The 21293-nt window shown below is 45.5% G+C and overlaps 2 protein-coding genes and 2 pseudogenes across 2 annotated transcripts; 3 read left to right on the top strand and 1 right to left on the bottom strand.

Annotated features, from left to right (window-relative positions):
- Positions 1–814: 814 nt before the first annotated feature.
- Positions 815–15771, bottom strand: LOC147963632 (uncharacterized; annotated as a pseudogene).
- LOC147963635 (uncharacterized) lies at positions 3201–3838 on the top strand (annotated as a pseudogene).
- On the top strand, positions 5240–6844 carry LOC147963634 (uncharacterized). The gene is made up of 3 exons (XM_087528028.1): positions 5240–5724; positions 5806–5893; positions 5976–6844. The coding sequence occupies exons 1-3, from the start codon at positions 5333–5335 to the stop codon at positions 6744–6746; spliced, it is 1251 nt and encodes a 416-aa protein (XP_087384154.1). The 5' UTR covers positions 5240–5332; the 3' UTR covers positions 6747–6844.
- LOC147963633 (uncharacterized) lies at positions 12897–14356 on the top strand. The gene is made up of 4 exons (XM_087531099.1): positions 12897–13097; positions 13183–13275; positions 13401–13505; positions 13967–14356. The coding sequence occupies exons 1-4, from the start codon at positions 12897–12899 to the stop codon at positions 14354–14356; spliced, it is 789 nt and encodes a 262-aa protein (XP_087387225.1).
- Positions 15772–21293: the final 5522 nt, after the last annotated feature.

Raw genomic sequence — 21293 nt, 5'->3', positions numbered from 1 at the left:
TAGATGCGTTGGCCTCGCGACTAAGTCCTGACACTAAGGACATCTGCCGTGACAATTCCACGACAGGTTCCTTGTCGCCGTCCATCAGTTTTGACCAGCTGGGGATGAAGGGTGACAACCACTACCGGAATCGCACCCTATGCCGATGGCCCTGGCCGTCGGCATAGCCCTGACTGGCCATCGGGACAGGCCTATGCCAACGGCCCCCGTCGGCATAGGGCCGTCGGCAACATATCCGTCGGCGTAGCCTGAGAGGCCGTCGGCATAGGACCTATCCCGACGGTGTCCGTACATCTATGCCGACGGCCCTGGCCGTCGGCAACGTTACCTCCTAACGGCGGCCGCCGTCAAGTTCTGACCAACGCTTGCTCGCCACGTGGCAGGTCTATGCCGATGGCCTAGCCGCCGGCTTAGTTTGAAACTTGCCGATGGCCGTCGGCATAGACGTGCCACGTGGCGAGCAGGCGTCACCCCTGGGGCAGGTCTATGCCGACGGCCAGGCCGTCGGCATAGACCTGCCACGTGGCAGCAACTGGGCTCTCCTGGGGCAGGGCTATGCCGACGGGCTGGCCGTCGGCTTAGTTTGTAACTATGCCGACGGCTAGGCCATCGGCATAGGCTTGCCACATGTCAGCCAATGGGAGCTCACGCCAGCTCTATGCCGACGGCTTAGCCGTCGGCATAGTTTATGTCTGTTTTTTTTCTGTTTTGTTTCAGCTCAATTCATTTGAATATATACAGCATATATAAGGATCATACAGCAATATATGCATCACATAACAATAAGGAGCAGCATCACACAACAAATTCATCATCACACATCATAAGAAGCATCACAGAGCATAAACATATAAGTATCATCACCACCAAAGCATATAAGAATCTCACAAACAACAATAAGAAACATCACTAGCATATAAGTATCATCACCACCAAGACCGCCACAATGTGACCCAAAGGCAGAAGCGCCAGGACGTCGAGCACCGCGGAGGTCGTCACCGCCAAGACCGCCGAAGCCCGGGTCGTCACTGCTAGCGGCAGCGCTACCGCCAAGACCGCCTCCACCTCCGCCTCCGCCTCCGTGGATCGGAGTGGTTGGGCTCCGTGTCTCGGGAGTGCTGCGAAGACCACCGCCAACGGTAGATCCACCTATTCCCTGGATGTTGAAAAGACATATTAACGGGATATATGACTGTGTTGAAAGGCATGACATGCTTTGGGTGAATAGATTGGTGATGAACTAACCGGCGAGGGGCCAGCGTTTTGTGCCACAAACTCCTCAAAGGTCAGCAGCACTGGTTGTGCTGGAGGACATTGTGCTGGCTGCAACTGAGGACACCTGCCGGCCGCCATTTCCTGAAAAGCATGCTGCATCTGGCGATCCCTCTGCACTTGGTGTTCATAAAGCCTCTCATGCCATGCCATGGTCTCCTGGTGTGTGTACTCCAGGTAGGCCTACGGTATGACATGATGAAATTCATAAAACTACTAAATGCAGAAAATAAAGTGAGCAATGAAGATAAGAGGGAAAATACTTACAGATTGTTGCTCCTGAAAGAGGGACTGTGCACTGGTCGCTGGCTGGCTCGTGCGTTGGCTCAGGCTCGGGTCGATCCGACGGAGCTGTGTGTAGGAGATAGTAGGAGTGATCACAACATCAAGAACCGCCTCCCGACCGTGCTCCTTGGGCCCCATGCTCACCACCGCCCTCTCGTCCAGATCCGCCGCAATGGGGTCAGGTGTGTCAGGATGTAACTTCAGATACGCTCACTACAAGAAATCTGTTAATCCATGATGGATTTTTTTTGACGATCCTATATCTGTCACCGATTATGACAGTTTACACTCATCCGTCACCCATACCGTCATTGACTAGTAAGCCGCGTGTGGGCCGAAAAACAGCAGGCCCTTGATGACGGACGTCGGGCTACCGTCACAGAAACTGTTAGGAATCGAACAAGTGGGCATAGTCGGGCCTACAAATTTTTTTCCATATACACCATCCAAACCGTCATGGATTGTGCTCATGCTGATGTGGCGTAGATGCCCCTTCTTTGGCCCACATGTCGGTTGGACCATACGTGTTTTTCCAAAAAAAACAGTGAGGATGCGTGGGTGCCATTGTATGCCCCACATGACAGTAAAAAAAACAAGTTATCGATTTAGTCCGTCGCCGTCCAGATCGAGGGCCGTCGCCGCGGCGCCGCCAGTGCCACCGACGGCTGCCCGGGCGAGGGTGGTCTGGCGGGGTGGTCTGGCTCGGCGTCATCTTCAAGATCCCGTAGGCCTCTCGCCTCGCCGCCGCCCGCCCTTGCTGCGCCGACGAGCCAGCCTCCGCCAGGCATTGCCGCGCCACGATCTAGCCGCCGCCCGCCATTGCCGCACTGACAAGCAGCCGCCGCCCGCCATTGCTGCACCGGACACTCCCCCGTTCTTCCCCACATCAACGTCAACCAGGAGCGAGCGGTATGTCTTCTACATAAATCATCTCTCTCCTACTGAATTTGTTGATTAAATATTGTGATTTGCAAGCGGAGGTGAAGCAAGTATGCATATACAGAGATAATTTAAGATGGATTTCCCATCCTTAATATTGCTATTCCAGTATAGTTGTATGGATTGAGGTGAATTTTTTTTTTGGATAGGGGATCTAGGATAACAGTGCTTGGCCAAATGATTTAAATGTACGCATAGATTAAAAGTTGGGGTTGTGTTGTGTTTTAATATCCGGATCTTGTATACCATGTGATCCGAAATCCCAGTTACCTTGCGTAATCTGCAAGTGATTTATGCATGCTTAAGCTTGGTGTTTTGTTGGCAGAATTTCCCAGAATCTGATCCTGCCCTAAGTACAGGACATGCTGCTTCTATTGGTACAAAATGCCCAAAATCTGATGCTGCCTTAAATCCTTAATACTTGTGACTACCTGGTTATCGTTATTTTGTTTGTTCTATTGTGCAGAAGAGATTGTCTACAGGCAGCTCCCTCTATTATAACTTGTTGCTATTTTATTTATCTGGCCATTAAAATTCTTCACTTATGATTGTATGTTATTTCCATCTTTGCTAGTAAACATGTTGCCTGTCTAGAGTTATAATTCTGATCCATATGCCCCTTGTAATATTGGGATTACTTGTAAGTTGTTCTAGTCATGTCTCTTCAGTGATGATATATCTTTGATTCTTTTTCTGCAATGCAGATGGATAGACGTTGGATTCATCGTACATTGTTTTCCCGTGAGTATATCGAAGGTGTCAAAGAATTTATGAACTTCATTCAAGACAAATTCAGCAAGGATGAGAAAATACTCTGCCCATGTAGAAATTGCCTTAATCATAAACACCAGCATCAGACCGTTGTGAACACACACATATTGACGTATGGCATGGAAAGTACATACACTCGCTGGATATATCATGGAGAAGACTTTGATGTTGATGTGATTGAAGAACCTGTTCATGTGCATGACACCGCCGATGGTAACAATGGTGCTGATCAATTTGAGGAGATGTTTGGAGACCTACGCACAGCAGTAGAACAAGCTGAAAGTGAAACTGAAAATCCTTCTGAGCATGAGTCGTTTTTGAAGAGCGTGATGAAAGAGGCAAAGCAGCAACTTTATCATGGTTGTACCAAGTTTTCGAGGTTCTCCTTTGTGGTAAAGCTTCTTCATTTGAAGTCATACCATAGGATCACAAATAGTACATTTACTGATATATTGAAGATATTGGCTGAAGCATTCCCTGAACCTAATACACTCCCAAAATCATACGAGGAAGCAAAGAACCTTCTGAAGGAATTAGGCCTTGGATATGTTTCTATACATGTGTGCTTTAATAATTGCATTTTATTCAGGAAGCAATATGCCAATCATGACAACTGCCCAGTTTGTGGCCTATCAAGGTCGAAAGACCCTGCTAGAAAGAAGATTCCACAAAAAGTGTTGAGGCATTTTCCATTGGTGCCTAGGCTGAGGAGGATGTTTCTTTCCAAAAAAGGAGCAGAAGAAGCACAATGGCACAAGCTAAAGAGGCAGCCCAGTGAGAAGGAATAGAGTCATCCGGTTGACGGTGATGCATGGAAAGATTTTGATAAACAATATCTAGATTTTGCAAAAGATGCCAGAAACATTAGACTTGGCATTGCCACTGATGGGTTCAATCCTTTTGGAAACGTTAACACAACCTATAGTATGTGGCCCGTGTTTGTTATACCATACAACCTTCCACCTTGGGCATGCATGGACCAGTCAAATTTCATGATGGCTTTGCTAATTCCAGGTCCTAAATCACCTGGCAAGCACTTTGATGTCTTTCTACAACCACTTGTAGAAGAATTACTTGAGCTCTGGGAGGGTGTGCGTACATATGATGCTCTTAGTGAAAAAATGTTTGATCTTCATGCTGCAGTTATATGGTGCATTCATGATTACCCAGCTCTGAGCACTCTTTCAGGGCGTACCACAAGAGGCTATTTTGCATGTATTCATTGTGACAAACACCCTATTTCTTACGGCCTAAGGAAAAAAATTGGGTATATTGGTCACTATCGTTTCCTTCCAAAGGGACATCGTTTGCGGAGAAATAATGAACTTGTTGGTCTTTATGAAAGCAATGATCGGCCAGGTAAATTCTCTGAGAAAGAGCTGCAAGCAGAATTGGAGAAGGTTAGACCTGGGAGGCAACAAGAAAGTAAGAAAAGGAAACATTCTGACTTGGGCAGCAAGAAGGCTCATGTGCCAATTTGGAGCCGCAGGGTTTCTTTGTGGGATTTGGAATATTGGGGGAAATTGAAGCTGAGGCACAATCTTGATGTCATGCACATCAAGAAAAACATATGTGAAAACCTCATTGGGACAATTTTGAACTTAGAGGGGAAGACAAAGGACACACTCAATGCTAGGATTGATCTCCAAGATTTGAATATTAAAGAGGAGTTGAAATTGAGGAAGGAAGGATACTCATATGTGATGCCTCGGGCACGATATACCTTGTCCAAAGAACAAGTGGTTGCATTTTGTCAATTTCTACGGGAGTTAAAGTTTCCGGATGGATTTGCTTCCAACATATCAAGATGCACAAGTGCTGATGGTACCAAGGTACAAGGCCTTAAAACACATGATTGTCACATTCTTCTGCAAAGAATCTTACCTGCTGGCATGAGAGGATTTTTGGACAGTGATATATATCATGCAATAGCTGAGTTAGGCAAGTTTTTCAGGGAACTATGCAGCAAAACTCTTAATAGGGATGTGTTGGCTGAAATGAAGAAAGAAATCCCTATAGTTTTGTGCAAGCTTGAGAAAATTTCCCCCCTGCTTTCTTTGATGTGATGGTGCACCTTGCAGTACATTTACTTGAAGAGGCATTGCTTCGAGGTCCCGTACAATATGGGTGGATGTACCCAGTTGAAAGAAGGCTATATACTTTAAAGCGCTATGTGAGGAATAGGGCACGACCAGAAGGTTCGATTGCTGAAGCATATGTTGCGGATGAGTGCCTGACATTTTGCTCCAAGTACATGGATGATGTTGAAACAATATTTAATCGGAACCCAAGAAATATAGGTTTTTCAGATGAAGAAGCCTATGGTGTTGATGTTTTTGGACATGGAGTTAATTTTACTTCAGGATATGATTATGAATATGTACATGCGGAAAAAGAATTTGATCAGATGGTGTGGTATGTGTTGAACAATTGTGATCAAGCTAAGAAATATATTGAGTATGTTGTCACTTCTGAACTTGCTTATGTTGTTTGTGTTGTACTTATGAGATATGTTGATTAATATGTTTTACTTTACAGAATATTCAGAGATGAGTTAAAGAGAAAAGGGGCGCCGGACAGTGATAAGGAGCTTCAAAAAAAATTTCCAACATGGTTCAAGAACTATGTTAGTTTTCATTCGCATCTAGTTTTTGGTTGTCACATTTCACTACATATTCTAATGTATGTGTTTGTGTGTGTTGTTGCAGATGATAAGGATGCAAGATGAGGTTGGTGAAGAGGTAGACGAAGATCTCTTTGCCTTGGCATGTGGTCCTGATCGGAGAGTCCGGAAATTCTCATCATGCATAGTGAATGGGATTAGATTTAGCAATGTTGATCGTGATAGCAACAAGAGAACGCAAAACAGTGGAGTCATGACCGAAGGTGAACATGACCGTAAGCTCATAAATTTTTATGGAACCTTGAAAGAGATCATTCAGTTAGACTACAACTTGGATGACAGGTCAGTTGTTTTGTTTAAATGTGACTGGTTTAAACTTGATGGAAAGAAGACTGAGCTTAAAAATGATGGTTTTTTCGAAAGCATAAATGTTGGAAGTATGTGGTACAAGGACGATTCTTTGATTCTGGCTACGCAGGCTAGAAAGGTCTTTTATTTGCCAGACACGAAGTATGGGAAGAATTGGCAAGTTGTGCAAACATTTGAACATAGGCATCTCTTCAATATTAGTGAAACTGAGGGTGTACCTTTTACTGGTCCTGCATATCAAGAGGACGAGTGTTGTGATGAGGATGGTAGGAGAATATATGTTTCTGACCTTACATCCGAGAAGCCTTTGCATAGAGATGATGAGCAATGCATTGTTTTTGAAGCTGATGTAGTTGCTCGTTTGATGAAAGAAAAAAGCACAGAAGTGTATGAAGGTGGCAATGAAGAGGAAGAAGATGATACGGGTCTGGAGTATTGCAGCGAAGACGAAGGAGGTGCCATGGTTGTTGACAGCGATGATGAGTAGATGTTTTAATGTAGAGGTACTATCTTCATTCTTCATTTAGTTGCTGTTTCCTATTGTCTACATGGAGTTTATGTTCAGTACAGTTTTAAAGAGAGTGAGGTGTTTTATGCACTACATGGAGTTTTTGTTCAGTACATTACCAACTGCTATTTCCTAAAAAAATTCTCACTGAATCCTGTAGTTAATGTGTTGGCCGGTGTGTTAGAGGATTAGAATGGCAGTATCTAAAGTTTTATCTTGTTTGCCTTAACAGAGTTTTAGTCTGTCAGTGTGTTGTGATCCATAGTGTTTGTTCAGTACAGTACATGAGAGTGTGATGTGTTTTTCTTCTCACTGATACATAGTTTTGTTCAGTACAGTTCATGGAAACTTCTAATTTTGAAATATTCGACAGGCGTTGCTAATGAGGCTGAGAAGGAGATGCTCAAAAATGGTTGTGCTGCAAGCTTAAGTTGGTCTGGAGTTTTATTTTGTTTGCCTTGATACGGCAATGACCGCTGATCCTTGTTGTGATCCATAACAGAGTTATATCTGAAGTTTTATTTTGTTTGCCTTCATAGGCCAACCATCTTGTCTGTCAATGTGTTAACGAAGTCGCTATAGTTGTAATCCTTGTTGTATGCCTGACAATATATCATCTATGCACCGGCTGTTGTGAGGATGGCATATGTATACTGTCATTGGCTATTCAGTTTCACAAATAATTCCTGAAATTCATAAGGCTCATGTATGTTAATAATATGGCCTAAAATCAAGTTCCTTATATCTAGTTTATTTTGGAGCTTTGTGAAGCGATCCCAGGCTAGCCAACAGTCTTGGCAGTGTAAATTGGCAGAATGACACTCCTTACTACCCTGGCCATCTACCCAAAACCTCTGGACAAATTACCCTATGAAAGGCCAGTGCATCAGGCATCAAAGTTTGCCGCAGAAACTGATTTTCATCCAAACAGGGCACCTATCCTTAGCCATTAACATCTAGCTTCTTGGTATACCCTAATTGAGCATAGAAGCACATTGTGACACGGTCGGTTTCTTCAACTAATTCACAGAGAGGGAAAGCGTGTGGTGACCATTGCCCTGGCAGGCAAAAATGGCGCTCTGTGCCTTTCTGGCGGCGCCACGAGCGACTCAGGCCCCTACTCGCCCACCAGACGCGCGTCTGATCCATCGCGCGAGCCCTACGCGCTCCACCAGACAGTGCGTCTGATCCAGCGCGCGAATTTTTCTCTACATGCTAGCGACAGCTTCCGCTGAATAAGACGAAGTCCCACCAAATATAACACAATAACTAAGATAGCCCAGTGGAAAGAGCACCCCGCTTCAGCGCTGGTGACCCAGATTCGACTTCGTTTTCTCCCCTTTTTCCCTACGGCGCGATTTTTTCTTTTAATATGCTATCGATGACTCAATAAAAGAAATTCCCAGAACATAAAACACAATTACTGAGATGGTCCAGTGGATAGAGCATCTTGCTCCAGCACTGGTGACCCAGGTTCGGCTCCACTTTCTCCCATTTTTTTTGGCGGCAAATTTAAAGTTTTTTAAAATATTCATATCTTTTAAACCGTAACTCGCTCAAATTCCTCTTTTTGTTTGAAATTACACCCCCGACAGATTATTTTTTAAATATTCATATATTTTAAATCACAACTTGCTCAAATTCCTTTTTCTGTTTGAAATTACACCCAAATTAAATCGGAGCGGCGGAGCCCATGCCACCCAACAATGGACACGTATCAACGACGTCCTACACCATCCATGTGATCACTAACGTCGCCTCCGATGATCGGGTCACCGTCAATGACCGGGTCGAGTCCGGCCACGACTCTGTCGGAAGCTTTCAAGATCATGCGCTCCATTCCGAGCTCTCCGTCCATCCATCCCGGAGCCCATGCCACCCAATAATGGACACGTATCAACGACGTCCTACACCATCCATGTGATCACTAACGTCGCCTCCGATGATCGGGTCGCCGTCGATGACTGGGTCGACTCCGGTCGCGGCTCTGTCGGAAGCTTTCAAGATCGTGCGCTCCATTCCCGAGCTTTCCGTCCATCCATCCCGGGCCCATGCCGCCCAACAATCGACACGTATCAACGACGTCCTACACCATCCATGTGATCACTAACGTCGCCTCCGATGATCGGGTCGCCGTCGATGACCGGGTCGACTCCGGTCGCGGCTCTGTCGGAAGCTTTCAAGATCGTGCGCTCCATTCCCGAGCTTTCCGTCCATCCATCCCGGGCCCATGCCGCCCAACAATCGACACGTATCAACGACGTCCTACACCATTCATGTGATCACTAACGTCGCCCCCGATGATCGGGTCGCCGTCGATGACCGGGTCGACTCCGGTCGCGGCTCTATCGGAAGCTTTCAAGATCGTGCGCTCCATTCCAAGTTCTCCGTCCATCCATCCCGGGCCCATGCCGCCCAACAATCGACACGTATCAACGACGTCCTACACCATTCATGTGATCACTAACGTCGCCCCCGATGATCGGGTCGCCGTCGATGACCGGGTCGACTCCGGTCGCGGCTCTATCGGAAGCTTTCAAGATCGTGCGCTCCATTCCAAGTTCTCCGTCCATCCATCCCGGAGCCCATGCCACCCAACAATGGACACATATCAACGACGTCCTACACCATCCATGTGATCACTAATGTCGCCTCCGATGATCGGGTCACCGTCGATGACCGGGTCGACTCCGGTCGCGGCTCTGTCGAAAGCTTTCAAGATCGTGCGCTCCATTCCCGAGATTTCCGTCCATCCATCCCAGGCCCATGCCGCCCAACAATCGACAAGTATCAACGACGTCCTACACCATTCATGTGATCACTAACGTCGCCTCCGATGATCGGGTCGCCGTCAAGACCGTGCGCTCGATTCCATCACAAAATGGAATCGGAGTGGTGTGGTGGGCGGGTGGGTAATTATTTCATAAATAATTTCTAGTAATTATGACATAGTGTGTAATTAAATATATGTCTTGCTAATTATAGTAACAAATTACTTGCTCGTGATGTATTCTCTAGGACTTTTTTTAGATCAATTATCTCTCTCTTTTTTAGTGGAGAGATCAATTCTCTTTCTTTTTTTTTGAGTGGAGAGATCAATTTCTAAATTTACCTGGCGGCAAGAAAGCGCGCGCAGGGGACTTTATTTTCGCTCCACCAGCGCCAAGCCAAAAAGAACCATCTTGAATTGACCATATTGCCCACCAAGCTATTCTTCCATCAGTACATACGAAGGGACACCATTGTAATTTGACACTAACCACTAACCCCACCGCACGGCCGCCCAGCCCCCAAATCACCAAATCCCCCACGCCCCCCCCCCCCCCGCATGGCCTCCCCAGATCCGCCTCCACCGCCCGCACCACCTCCTCCACCGCCGGCATCACCTCCTCCACCGCCGGCATCAACTCCTCCACCGCTGAGCACGAGCCCTGTCCCTCTTCCACCTCCACCGCCGGTCACAACCCCTCCCTCACTGCTGGCCAAGACCCCCTTCCGCCCCCACGCTCCACCAAACCCTAGAACAAGACCCGGCCGCCGCTGGTCACCTCCGTCACTTCCCTTCCTCTTCCTCTTCCGCCTCCACCACCGGTCACCACCCCACATCCATTGTCGGCCATAGACTGCCTCCCCTCCTCCTCCCCTCCACCAAACCCGAGAAACAAGCCGTTGCCGCCTCCATACTGCGCTGCTTCAAGTGCCTTGCCGCCACCACACTTCGCTGCTCCAAGGGCATCTCCGACACCTCGCTGGACATCTGCACGGCACACTGATGGGGAAGAAGATTGCAGCGAAGAAATCCCGAGGACGCAAGACAGCAGGTATAATCTTCTTAACCCATGCCTGCTATTTGAATAAGTTGAAGCATTGAAGCTTCACATGCAGTGGTGGTGATAGGAGTCAGAGCAAGAGATGTCAAAGCTATATATGTGTGTGCATATATGAGGCAAACTACAGTAAAACATAGGTGTACTTGTGCTGCTAATCCAACTTATGTGATGTCGCTTGACATCATATACAACACCCAGCACCGCCACTGTTCACATGAACTCCTGATTGCCTTCCCAGCGCCAATGGCTTTGATCTAAAACTACCATATCTGAAACTAGAGCTTGAGCTACTGCATACTTGTACAACATTTGTTGGTTTTCAGAATTGCACACAACTGTATACTGATATATTCCTATCCAACCAGATAAAATTCAAAACATGACCATGTATGTCTAATTACTAGGTGGTAATAGTGTTTTTATTGTTCTTGACTTCAATTGCTAGTGTTCCTGGTTCATTAGGGCCGTAGCCATACATAAACATAAGAAACCGTAATTTGTTATTAAGTACATATTATGCACATAGTAATTTGTGTTCATGTGTTCACTCATCTTAGAACCACCACCTGTACATCGGCCTATGGACGATTTGCGCCTCAAAAGAATCATAAGGAACAATTCAAGGCTGCAAGCACTCGGAATTCCTGCATTATCAACATTGTTTGCAGCCAAAACTGTCATTTCACCTGAAAAAAAGGCCCAGCAATAGTACCGATGAATCTGAAGCTGAGTACCATCCTAATGAGGACGATACCAGTGAAGGAGAGTCGTCCGATGGTAGTTTAGTACATGAGACAGAAGCACTGCAAGAATTTAAGTCCACACCTGCTGCTAGCTCAAACTCCAAGGTGCTAAAATCCTCCATCTAGTCATTGCTAGATATGTTGCTTGTTGGTCATTGCAGCAGAGTTTTTGTTAAAGGTTGTTAATTAAACCGTGTTTTCATTTCTATCAGGGCTTGAAGGACTGTAAAAAACAAGTCAGGAATCTAGTAAGAAAAGATCTGCTGCCATGCCCCCTGGTGGAGTCAAGCCTCAGCCTCCTAAGAGAGTTCTCGCGGACATCCCAACTAATATGCGAGTTACAAGGTCGAGGAAAGTACAATCACAAAATGCTGATGCAAGTGCTCAAAATGAAGAGATGTATGATCCTAAACAGCAGACACCAAGTGTCATTCATAAGCCAATTTCTTCTGTGGCTTGTGCCAGCCAAGCTGAAGAATTTGTTCCCAACTCTGATGACCATTTTGTTGAAGGCAAGTTTCTTACTATTGTTGTCATATCATGCTCATGTTCTGTTCTTTGAATTTCTAGCCTTGTGTATTAACTTCGATTGCATAATGAACATCCTCTCACTGGATGCCTTCTTCTAAAAAGATGATGACCTTGCACATTGTGATGACGGCAACTGGATGGCCAATGGAGCTGATCTCATTGCCCATTGTGATGATGACAACCAGAGGGACAACGAAGCTGGTGGTAGTACCCAACCTCATCAGCAATCTCAACCTGACAGTAACTTTGAAGGCAAGTTACAAACCTAATTTTTCTTGCATTTATTTGATTGTTAATGAGGCTATTGTTATTTAGTAATGGCATTGTGACATAGCAAATTAAGTATATATATTTTCACTTCCATTCAAGCATTAATGCCCTTCAGATCTTCCATTCAGATTTTCTGAACTTCTTGTTTAATCTATTGTTCTATGCATCTTGCAGTCTTAAATATACTTGATATAAACCATAATGAAGCTGGACAGATCAACTATTAGTGCATACATCATTAGCTTCTCTTGTCGCCGCTTTACACTGTTTCGCCTTAATTGTTGCTGCCATCGGTTACTAGTATATTGTCTTGGCCTTCTTGTGAGCTTAATACCATCCTTGATTTTACCTTCTTTGTAGGTCCAAAATCCTATGAGGAGCCAAGGGAAAGGGGGCCCAATTTGGGGAAAGGTCTGGAAAGGATCACTCGACGCCGGCAGGGCAAACTGCCGCTTCTCATTCCAGAAGGAAGCTTACGGCCAGAGACACCTCTTCTGGCTGCAAAGTTTGCAACCGAATGCAATGTCACAGTCAGACACCATATTCCCGTGTTTAAGAACTGGAAGGATTACAAGGACCCAAATGGAAATGTCAGAGATGGGATCTTCAGGAACTTTGTAGGCAAAGTTGGTGTAAGTACATAATCCTGGCCTTTCTCCCTCACATTGCAAGGAACCTGTCAATCTTCTGCTATTTTGTCTATGTGCCATCATGATACTTACCCATGTTTTTTATCTTACTGGAACAAGTTTCAGATGGACCTAGAGGCGGTGCCAGTTAGGAAGGCTTGCACAGAAATGCTGAAACGCGCGACTCGCCAACAACGATATAGGCTCAAGAAAGAGTATTTTGATCCTCACGCACCCCACTTGGTGAGGAGAACTTCTCCGGTCCCCTCGATGACTGATGACCAGTGGAACGAGCTGGTGGAAAGCTGGAAGGATCCCAAAAAGATGGTATGTCTCTTCCTGCAGACCGATCTCGCCTTCTACATGCTAATCTAGAGACTGTGCCTTACATGTATTTGGAATCTTTATGTAGGGGATATCTCAAATTAACAAAGCTAATCGAGCTCAAGTTAAGTTCCACCAAACTACTGGAGCGCGCAGCTACCCTGTGCACTGTGGAAATCTGGTAAGTCAAACATGTGGCTGTGGATGTGCAAGATGTATGTTTGCACTGTTAAAAGGTGTTTTTGGATTGCTTCCATGTAGTGTAGGTATATGATGCTCCCTTGCCTTCACATCTGTTGTTTTCAGGGAGACAAATACAAGGATAAAGAACCAACTGCAGTGGATTTGTTCAAGGAGTGCCACTACAGCAAGAAAAAGAAAGGTTACACCAATGTTGTGCTGGATGCAATTGTAAGTCAGCTTTCAAAGACTACCAACCATCAAAGTTTTAACTTCTGCACGGCTAGAATTAATATTGTTTCAGTCCCTCTTACAGATTGAAAAATATTAAGCAAATGCCAGTGTAGGTTAATTGGAAATGTTAACATATTCACCTGAGTATCTTGTAATAGATTGTCCTATATTGCAGTTTTGGCCATCCTCAGTCTCTATCTTGTAGTATATATAAAATAATTAGATTTAAACATTAGTTGCTTGTACTTTATTGATATAATTTGTCATGTTTCTTCTGGCCACTTTGTTATTGATGAATAATCTGACTCAGCTCCGCACAGAAAAAAGTTTAATCTAACTCTGTTCTCACAAGATAAGGATGCATGCTAGCTTTACTCATGCATGTTAACTTGCTGATGATGTCATCTCTACTTGTGCTTAAGCTGTCTCATAACCATGTTTGTTGCTTGCATTGCTAGACCGAGATGGAAAAGAAGGTTCCTAATCCTACAGAAGATGGTCAGGAATCGAGCTCTGCAACTGAGGCGGCAACCGAAGCTGTAGCTGAAGTGCTTGCTAAGCACACTAAGAAGCCGAGGTTTCTTCAGCATGTGGGGATCCAGCACGTCCATGCGAGATCCAGTGCTATCAACCGTGAAGTAGAATTGGCAGCGCAGAAGATGAATGTTGAGCTTCGGGCGTGTGTTGACACCTTGACCAAGAAGTTGAAGGAATCTGAAGAAGAAAGGGCCAGGCAAGATGAGGAGTACAGGAAGCGAGACGAGGAGAACAGGAAGAAGCAAGCTGAGATGGATGCAAAACTTGACTTATTACTAAGTCAGATGCCATCAAGATCAGCTGAAGGGTAAGTTGTTTGTCCAAAAAGCTGCTGGAAGCTATATGAATGTGGGATATGCTGGTGGAACCTAGCTTGTTATTTTGTCAGCCTTTTGTTATGCAAACTGCATACTGTTCGATTCAAACTAGTTGCTTGTTGGTGCTTGTTGGTGCTGAATGCTATGCTGGATGTGTCATGGAGGACCAGTACTTGTGTAATGTGACTTGTGCTATGTTGGATGTGTCATGGAGGACCAGTACTTGTGTAATGTGACTTGTGCTTTGTACTGTTGTGCCTCTTTTTTGTCTTAATATTTGTATATAAATTATTAATAATTGTCAGTGCTAAATTGTTTCGTGTAAAAATCACAAATGGGCTTCGTTGGGTAAACCTAACATTGATGGGCTGGATGAAGTAGGCCTCAAAACATATTTTGGGTAAAAAAACATAACTGGCCCATAAGATTAATGGGCTGATGTGCTTGTTGGACCACCGGAAATGGGTTAACATGAAGAGTGAAAAAAAATAGTTCAAACCAAAACAAATGGGCCTAAACTTACTGGGCCGAAGGCTACATGGGCCCAGGCGGCGCCACGTCAGACCCAGACTGGAGTGTTGATGCCATGTCATCATGTAAATGTGTGACTGAAAAGTCCGTCACAGAGGCCCGGGCCTGGGGCGGGCCGGGCGGGCTTGGGGGCCGATCGGTGACGGTAAATGACCGTCATAATTTGGCCTAAATCCATGACAGACAGAAAATCCGCCATGGTTGGTCGGGTGGACAAATTATGACGCGATATACATGACGGACAGGCCCACCGTCACCGACGGTCATCGATGACAGTTCCTGGGCTCTCGGTGACAGACATGGGCTGTCACATATTACCATATTTCTTGTAGTGGCTTCGGAGTAGGACTTCTTCCTCCCCGCGGTCTTCTTGCCGTAGTACTTGGGCTCGCCAGGCTTGGAGTCCTTCCGCGTATGGGCTATCTCCCACACCTGCAAGTGTGAGAGCGGTCGCTTCAGTTTCTCCTCCTGCACCACCAAACAGAGGTTAGTCATACATAAGAAAGTGATGGTAAATAGAAGAAGAAGAATGTTTAATGGGGTTAGTCATACATTAACCGCCTTGTGGAGATAGTGGTTTCGGTTTCCCTGAGCATGTACTCCCTCCTTCCCTCGATTAGCCTTATTTTTTATTCTCATAGCCGCCCAGGCTCCAGCCTCATCACACCAAAGATCCACCAGTGCCGCCCAGGACTTGTCTTTTCCATAACACCAATTTGGACACACCTACATAATAAAAGCATGATGGCATGTCAACACGAAACGGTGAAATGTACCACAAGGTAATGAAAGCATAATGAAAAATCTTTTATACTTACCGCCAAGAACTCTGGCCTCTCCAAGGTAATGCCCATCCTCCGCGCTTCTTCCTTGGTCATGTTCACACCAAGAACGTCGTGGTAGTATGTCGAGATGGCCACATAGAGCACCTCGTACTACCCCCCCCCTCACGGACGGCGCCGCCGCCGGCACCTGGAGGGGGGAAACGGACGCGTCGGGTCTACACGGAGGGGATCTTGCTGTGGGTCTGGCCCGGATGTTGCTCCAAAGTGTTCCTATGGGCTGACCTCACACAACCGGGTGGAGAGGTCCACTGGTCAAACCCCGTCCGTGCAAAGTCAAAGGGCTAGATCCTGTGGTCAAACGCTATAGGGTTAGGCGGGACGGGGGCCCTGGGGGGGGGGGGGTAGCAATGCCACCGGAGCGTCGCCTCGGGCCCTCATACATGCGGGGTGGTGTGGTGGCACATTTAAGTTAATCTAATTATTTTGAGAAAAATAAAAAGGAAAAAGAGAAAATAAATAAAATATGAAAAATATTAGAAATCTATGCCTACGGCTATGCCGTCAGCATAGCTACAGCCAAGGAATGGTAGAGCCATGGATCGATGACGTGGCGTATGGCGCGGATCGATGACGTGGCACCGTCCATGGGCCAAGCCTATGCCGACGGCAAGGTTGTCGGCATAGATATGCCACCCCGCGGACCGGTGAGCGTTTCGGATCGTTGACGTGGCGAATCACGCGGATCGATGACGTGGTGGATCAAGCCTATGCCGACGGCCTTGCTGTCGGCATAGCTATGCCGACGGCCACCGTTAGGCCCCTTCGGCGTAGGCTTCACGCCGTCAAAGGATGTCGCCGCCCGGGTAGTCGGGCCCACAGATATGCCGAAGACAACCTCTATGCCGACGGCCGCCGTAGGCATATTGATTGGGATGCCGACGGCCCCCGTCGGCATAGGTGGATGTATGCCGATGGATTTTCTACGCCGACGGCCTGACCTGGGCCGTCGGGATACATCCATCGATGCCGACGGGGGCCGTCGGCATAGATTTGGCCGTCGGCAATTGGGTAAATTCTGGTAGTGAACCTAGCAAGGACTTCGTGGGAGAGAGAACCCATCAGATAGCCTTGTACCCTCCTATTGAGCGAACCAAAGTGAGCAAGCAAACGTTGACGAGCTGCTCTTCTTTTCCATGGGTGGTGATGGTGATGGTGCCTGGCGGCGTTGGGCTTGCCGTGTTGAGGCTCCATCTGTGGGCCCTTGATCTGGGGTAACACAATTGCCTTCCATAGAAGGAAGTTTGTCATTGTAAGAGCTTGTCCTGAGGTGGTGGACCGAGACATGCATGGCTAGTGCTAGATGAAGTAGCCTGGGTGGAAGTTGACGAGGATTGGGTGGAGGTCAGGACACTCATGGTGCCGGCAAGCACAGTTTCCCGGTGGAGCTAGATGCGATCAATGACCATTGAGCAAGAGGCTCCGATTACCATGTAAAAGTGGGAAGCGCGATCACCCCGTAAGGCCGCGTGGTGTGTATATATATCAAGCAAGCCGTGGCGTACGAGTTGGAACGATAACATGTATACGTTTGGTTACCTCTCTCAGTTTCTCTAGCGATTTGCTGCTTCTCTGTGCGTGGGCTATGCTCCCCTCTCTCAGTTTCTCTAGCGATTTGCTGCTTCTCTGTGTTTCATTGGCGGCACCACGACCAATTCATCTGACCTGATGCTCTGTATTTTGGGGGCTTATGTCTTCTAGAAGAAGCTAGCTTTGATGGATTTAGGTGTGATTTATCTAGAAAAGGAAAATTGTAAGTGGCAAACGAACGGCACGAAAGACAAACAGGATGACGCGGGACTGTTGGAGCTGGCATGCTGGATCCATGGCGGGCTGGTGCTTTGCAGATGAACTGACTAAGAGATCTGGGCACCAGCCCAACAAGAAGGCGCAACGCTATTCTACTGCATCCACTCTGACGTTGCAGCGTCCCTCTTCTCAAAGTAATAGCTTATTGGATGCATGCATCATCTGCTTTTCCTCCATTGACTAAGAAATACCTATCTCTTTAAAGTAATGATTTTCCACATCAGGGACCTATGCGAGCGAGCGATGGTGGCGAGAGTCTACCATAGAGGATGGATTTGAAAACGGCGTCCACAAAATTGCATCGCCAGGGGCGGCACCTGGCAGAGGCGAGGCATATGGGGATGGCATCTGCGACCTGACGACGGCAACAGTAAGGTGTACATTAGATACAAAGCTTCTGCAAACAAAAACAAATCTAAATTGTATGGTTAAGAAAAACAACCATTTAGCTCCTACAAGTATACTTGGCACAATAAAATGAAAGACAATATGTTGTTTTTAAATAAGAAAATAAATGCTGGAGTTAAAGTAATAAAGAATAATACAAGTACAGATTAATAAAACCACTACTGAAAGATAATAAATTGAACGTGGCTGTAACCAGAGCTAAAATAAAACCTCACAAATAGACACAATGGAAGCGTTCAAAATGCACTTTATTTACTAATGGGTTTGGATGCCTTCTCCAAACTCCTTAAGTCAAACTAGTCTAGTTGTGTTGCACTATAGGCCCTTGATTGATATATAATGAAGTGTGTAAACTAAATCTAAATAACTTGCCAATGGATTATTGTAGGTTTATGCTATATGGTTATGGATTTTTCTAGTGGTGGATGTTGCTTATAGAAATCTGTTAAGGATTTAGACTTATGTCAAACTAGTCAGTGATGTTGCACTACATGCACTTGATTGATATATAATGAAGTGTGTAAACTACATCTAAATGACTTGTTGATGGATTATTATAGGCTTAGATGCTATATGGTTATGAATTTTTCTAGTGGTAGATGCTGCTTACAAAAATATGTTAAGCATTTAGACTTATGTCAAACTAGTCTAGTGATGTTGCTACATGCACTTGATCGATGTATAATGAAGTGTGTAAACAACGTATAAATAAATATTTCTTTTGCAGTTGCTTTATATTTTAGTTGCACTGCACAAATATAAAGAGACGATGAAGACTTCTGGTAGTCCGAACTACTCTAGACTCTTGGTTTTGCATATATAGGTTGTGTGCTTGCGAGAAGCAAGTCTTGCAGGTTCTGCCCGCGCGCGCGCTTTTATATTGGGTTTGTTGTTACCGCATTCTTGGAGAAGCCAAGATCGAGTCCTCCAGCGTATAGGTGATGACATATGACTTCTGTGTGATATTCTTACCTACATCTATTAAATGAACCAATAAATATGCTATCTAAATTGCCCTGAAACATTTTAGGGACACTGCACAAAAGAAGATGACCAGTGGTCTTAGCATGAGGAGCTTTCGCCAGGACTTGTTCCATTGGTTATTCAACCTGAAACTGGATAGACAGGGGTTTAGAAAATATATGCCCTCTCTCTAGTTCATTAAGAGGCTCGACAAGTATACTACTTGAGTTAATAGATTCAGTGACATCACAACACACTTATCTCTACATGTCAAGTTTATAAGTATGTTGCATATGAGTAGGCTGTGAAGTGTGTAAATGTACAAATGTATTGTGTCATGAAAAGAAAATTACCTGTGCAAATGAATGATGTATGGCTCTGTATTGTGTTTATCTATTTTTATTAGATTCATTTGGCTGGTAGATCAAACATAAATAAAGTAGAGCTAATATAATATTAATGATGATATATATCATAGACGGACTGGTGTTCTGTGATGATAAGTTATCACTGACAGGTCAGATGGCTCGTTTGTGATAAATCACTCATCACTGACCCAGAGGCACTGGCCGACCAAAAACTAATATGTGATAATACAGATTGGTCGATCAGTGATGTTCAGATAGTGTGTGCTTCCTCATGATTTATTTTTTGAGGAAAAAAGTTTTAGTTAGTCGATTGTTTTTTCAAGTATTTGTAATGTTACCACTAAAAAAATGTTTCTCCCATTGATAAGCGCACATGTGAAAAACATTGCAGCTCTGCTATTTTCACTAGGGCACGTTTTTAAGATAAAATGTATTGGGGAAACAAACAAAGATCAGTTCGGATGGTAGATATTAAACAATACGCGTTGATGATGTACATTGACCAACCTTGGACCGTGTTTTCTATGTGAAATGAAACCAACTCGAGAAGGACGGTTATGTTTTCTGAAACTGAACCATAAGGATAGGGTTTTGGGTAGTAAGAATGGGCCGTGCGTGCTACATGATGCAAATGCAAGCATATAAAAAACATAATTCTTCACGCATGCTTTTTAGCCCCGAACAAAATCTCTTATTCAAAGGAGCCGACGAACGTGTGGAGTACATGGTAATGAGATTTGCGATGATGCATAGGCAAGTGACACACCTCTTGTTGATAACCGCATTATCTATTACTGCGCGAGGACTCCCAACTCCTGTCTCTCACTGCTGAAATAGTGGTGCATGTACGGCCATTATTATTAGTGCTTATCTACTCAATAACTCGTTGTGCAGATGTACTCATGACCATGAATACCTTAAGGGTTGACATTCGGTAAAGAGTTGTTAATTTATTCTGTGGCGTATACATTTTTGTCATACACACAGGATAAATGATAGTTCAAATTTTGGGAAAAGCAAGTTAACATAAATATATTTTATACTAAACTATTACGCTTTCGTAACTTATTCTTATTATATTATAACCTTAACGAGTATATTTTTGTGTGTACTCATGTACATTTAATACCCTTAAATATCTTGCTAGAGATGTCTAACGCATATGGGACTTTCCATTTCTAACCAATACCCCCCCCCCCCCCCCCCCCTTCTCCTGAATTGGACTGGAGGGTGGGCCTCCTTTCCTGATTTCATCCAATCAAGAGATACCACTTAATCCATTACGTAGGTCAAGTAAGATCCCTCATGTAGGTGTACTGTTGCTCATGTAAATGTAAGCCAGTTAATTTACCTATTTTTTGTGGGGAATGATATTTCATTGATGAAATTCATTACGTTCTTCAATCCAAACTACAACCCGAGTCGTGCCACATGGCAGGGAAGTGCACTGCAGTACACGGTATGAAACTCTCGCCCACACAACTTGCCCTGGAGTCAACACAGCGCCCTTCCTCGTCAACGAGCACGACTCTCTCCTCCCCAGCACCGCGGATGACCCCTCCTCGCTGGTAAGCGAGCAGACTCGCCGCTCGCAGGTCCGGCACGTACCACGCCAGCCACCATGAGTCGTGAGTCACGGGTAGCGAGTCGCCATCCATTAGTTTTGACCAAGCTAGGGATGAAGGGTGACAACCTGGCAAGGAGTTCGAGGGAGAGAGAACCCATCAGATAGCCTTGTACCCTCCTATTGAGCGAACCGAAGTGAGCGAGCGAACGTTGACAAACTACTCTTCTTTCCCGTGGGTGGTGATGATGATGGTGCCCGGCAGTGTTGGGCTTGCCGAGTTGAGGCTCCATCTGTGGGCCCTTGATCTGGGGTAACACAATTGCCTTTCATAGGAGGAAATTTGTCACCGTGAGCTTCTCCTGAGGTGGTGGATCGAGACATGCATGGCTAGTGCTAGATGAAGGAGCAAGGGTGGAAGTTGACGAGGGTTGGGTGGAGGTCAG

The sequence above is a fragment of the Triticum urartu genome, chromosome 6A, assembly GCF_056163025.1.
Source record: "Triticum urartu cultivar PI428250 chromosome 6A, HENAU_Tu73, whole genome shotgun sequence".
Lineage (NCBI taxonomy): Eukaryota > Viridiplantae > Streptophyta > Magnoliopsida > Poales > Poaceae > Triticum > Triticum urartu.
Note: the sequence above shows the minus strand (reverse complement) of the source record. Positions and strands in the feature narration are given on the sequence as shown.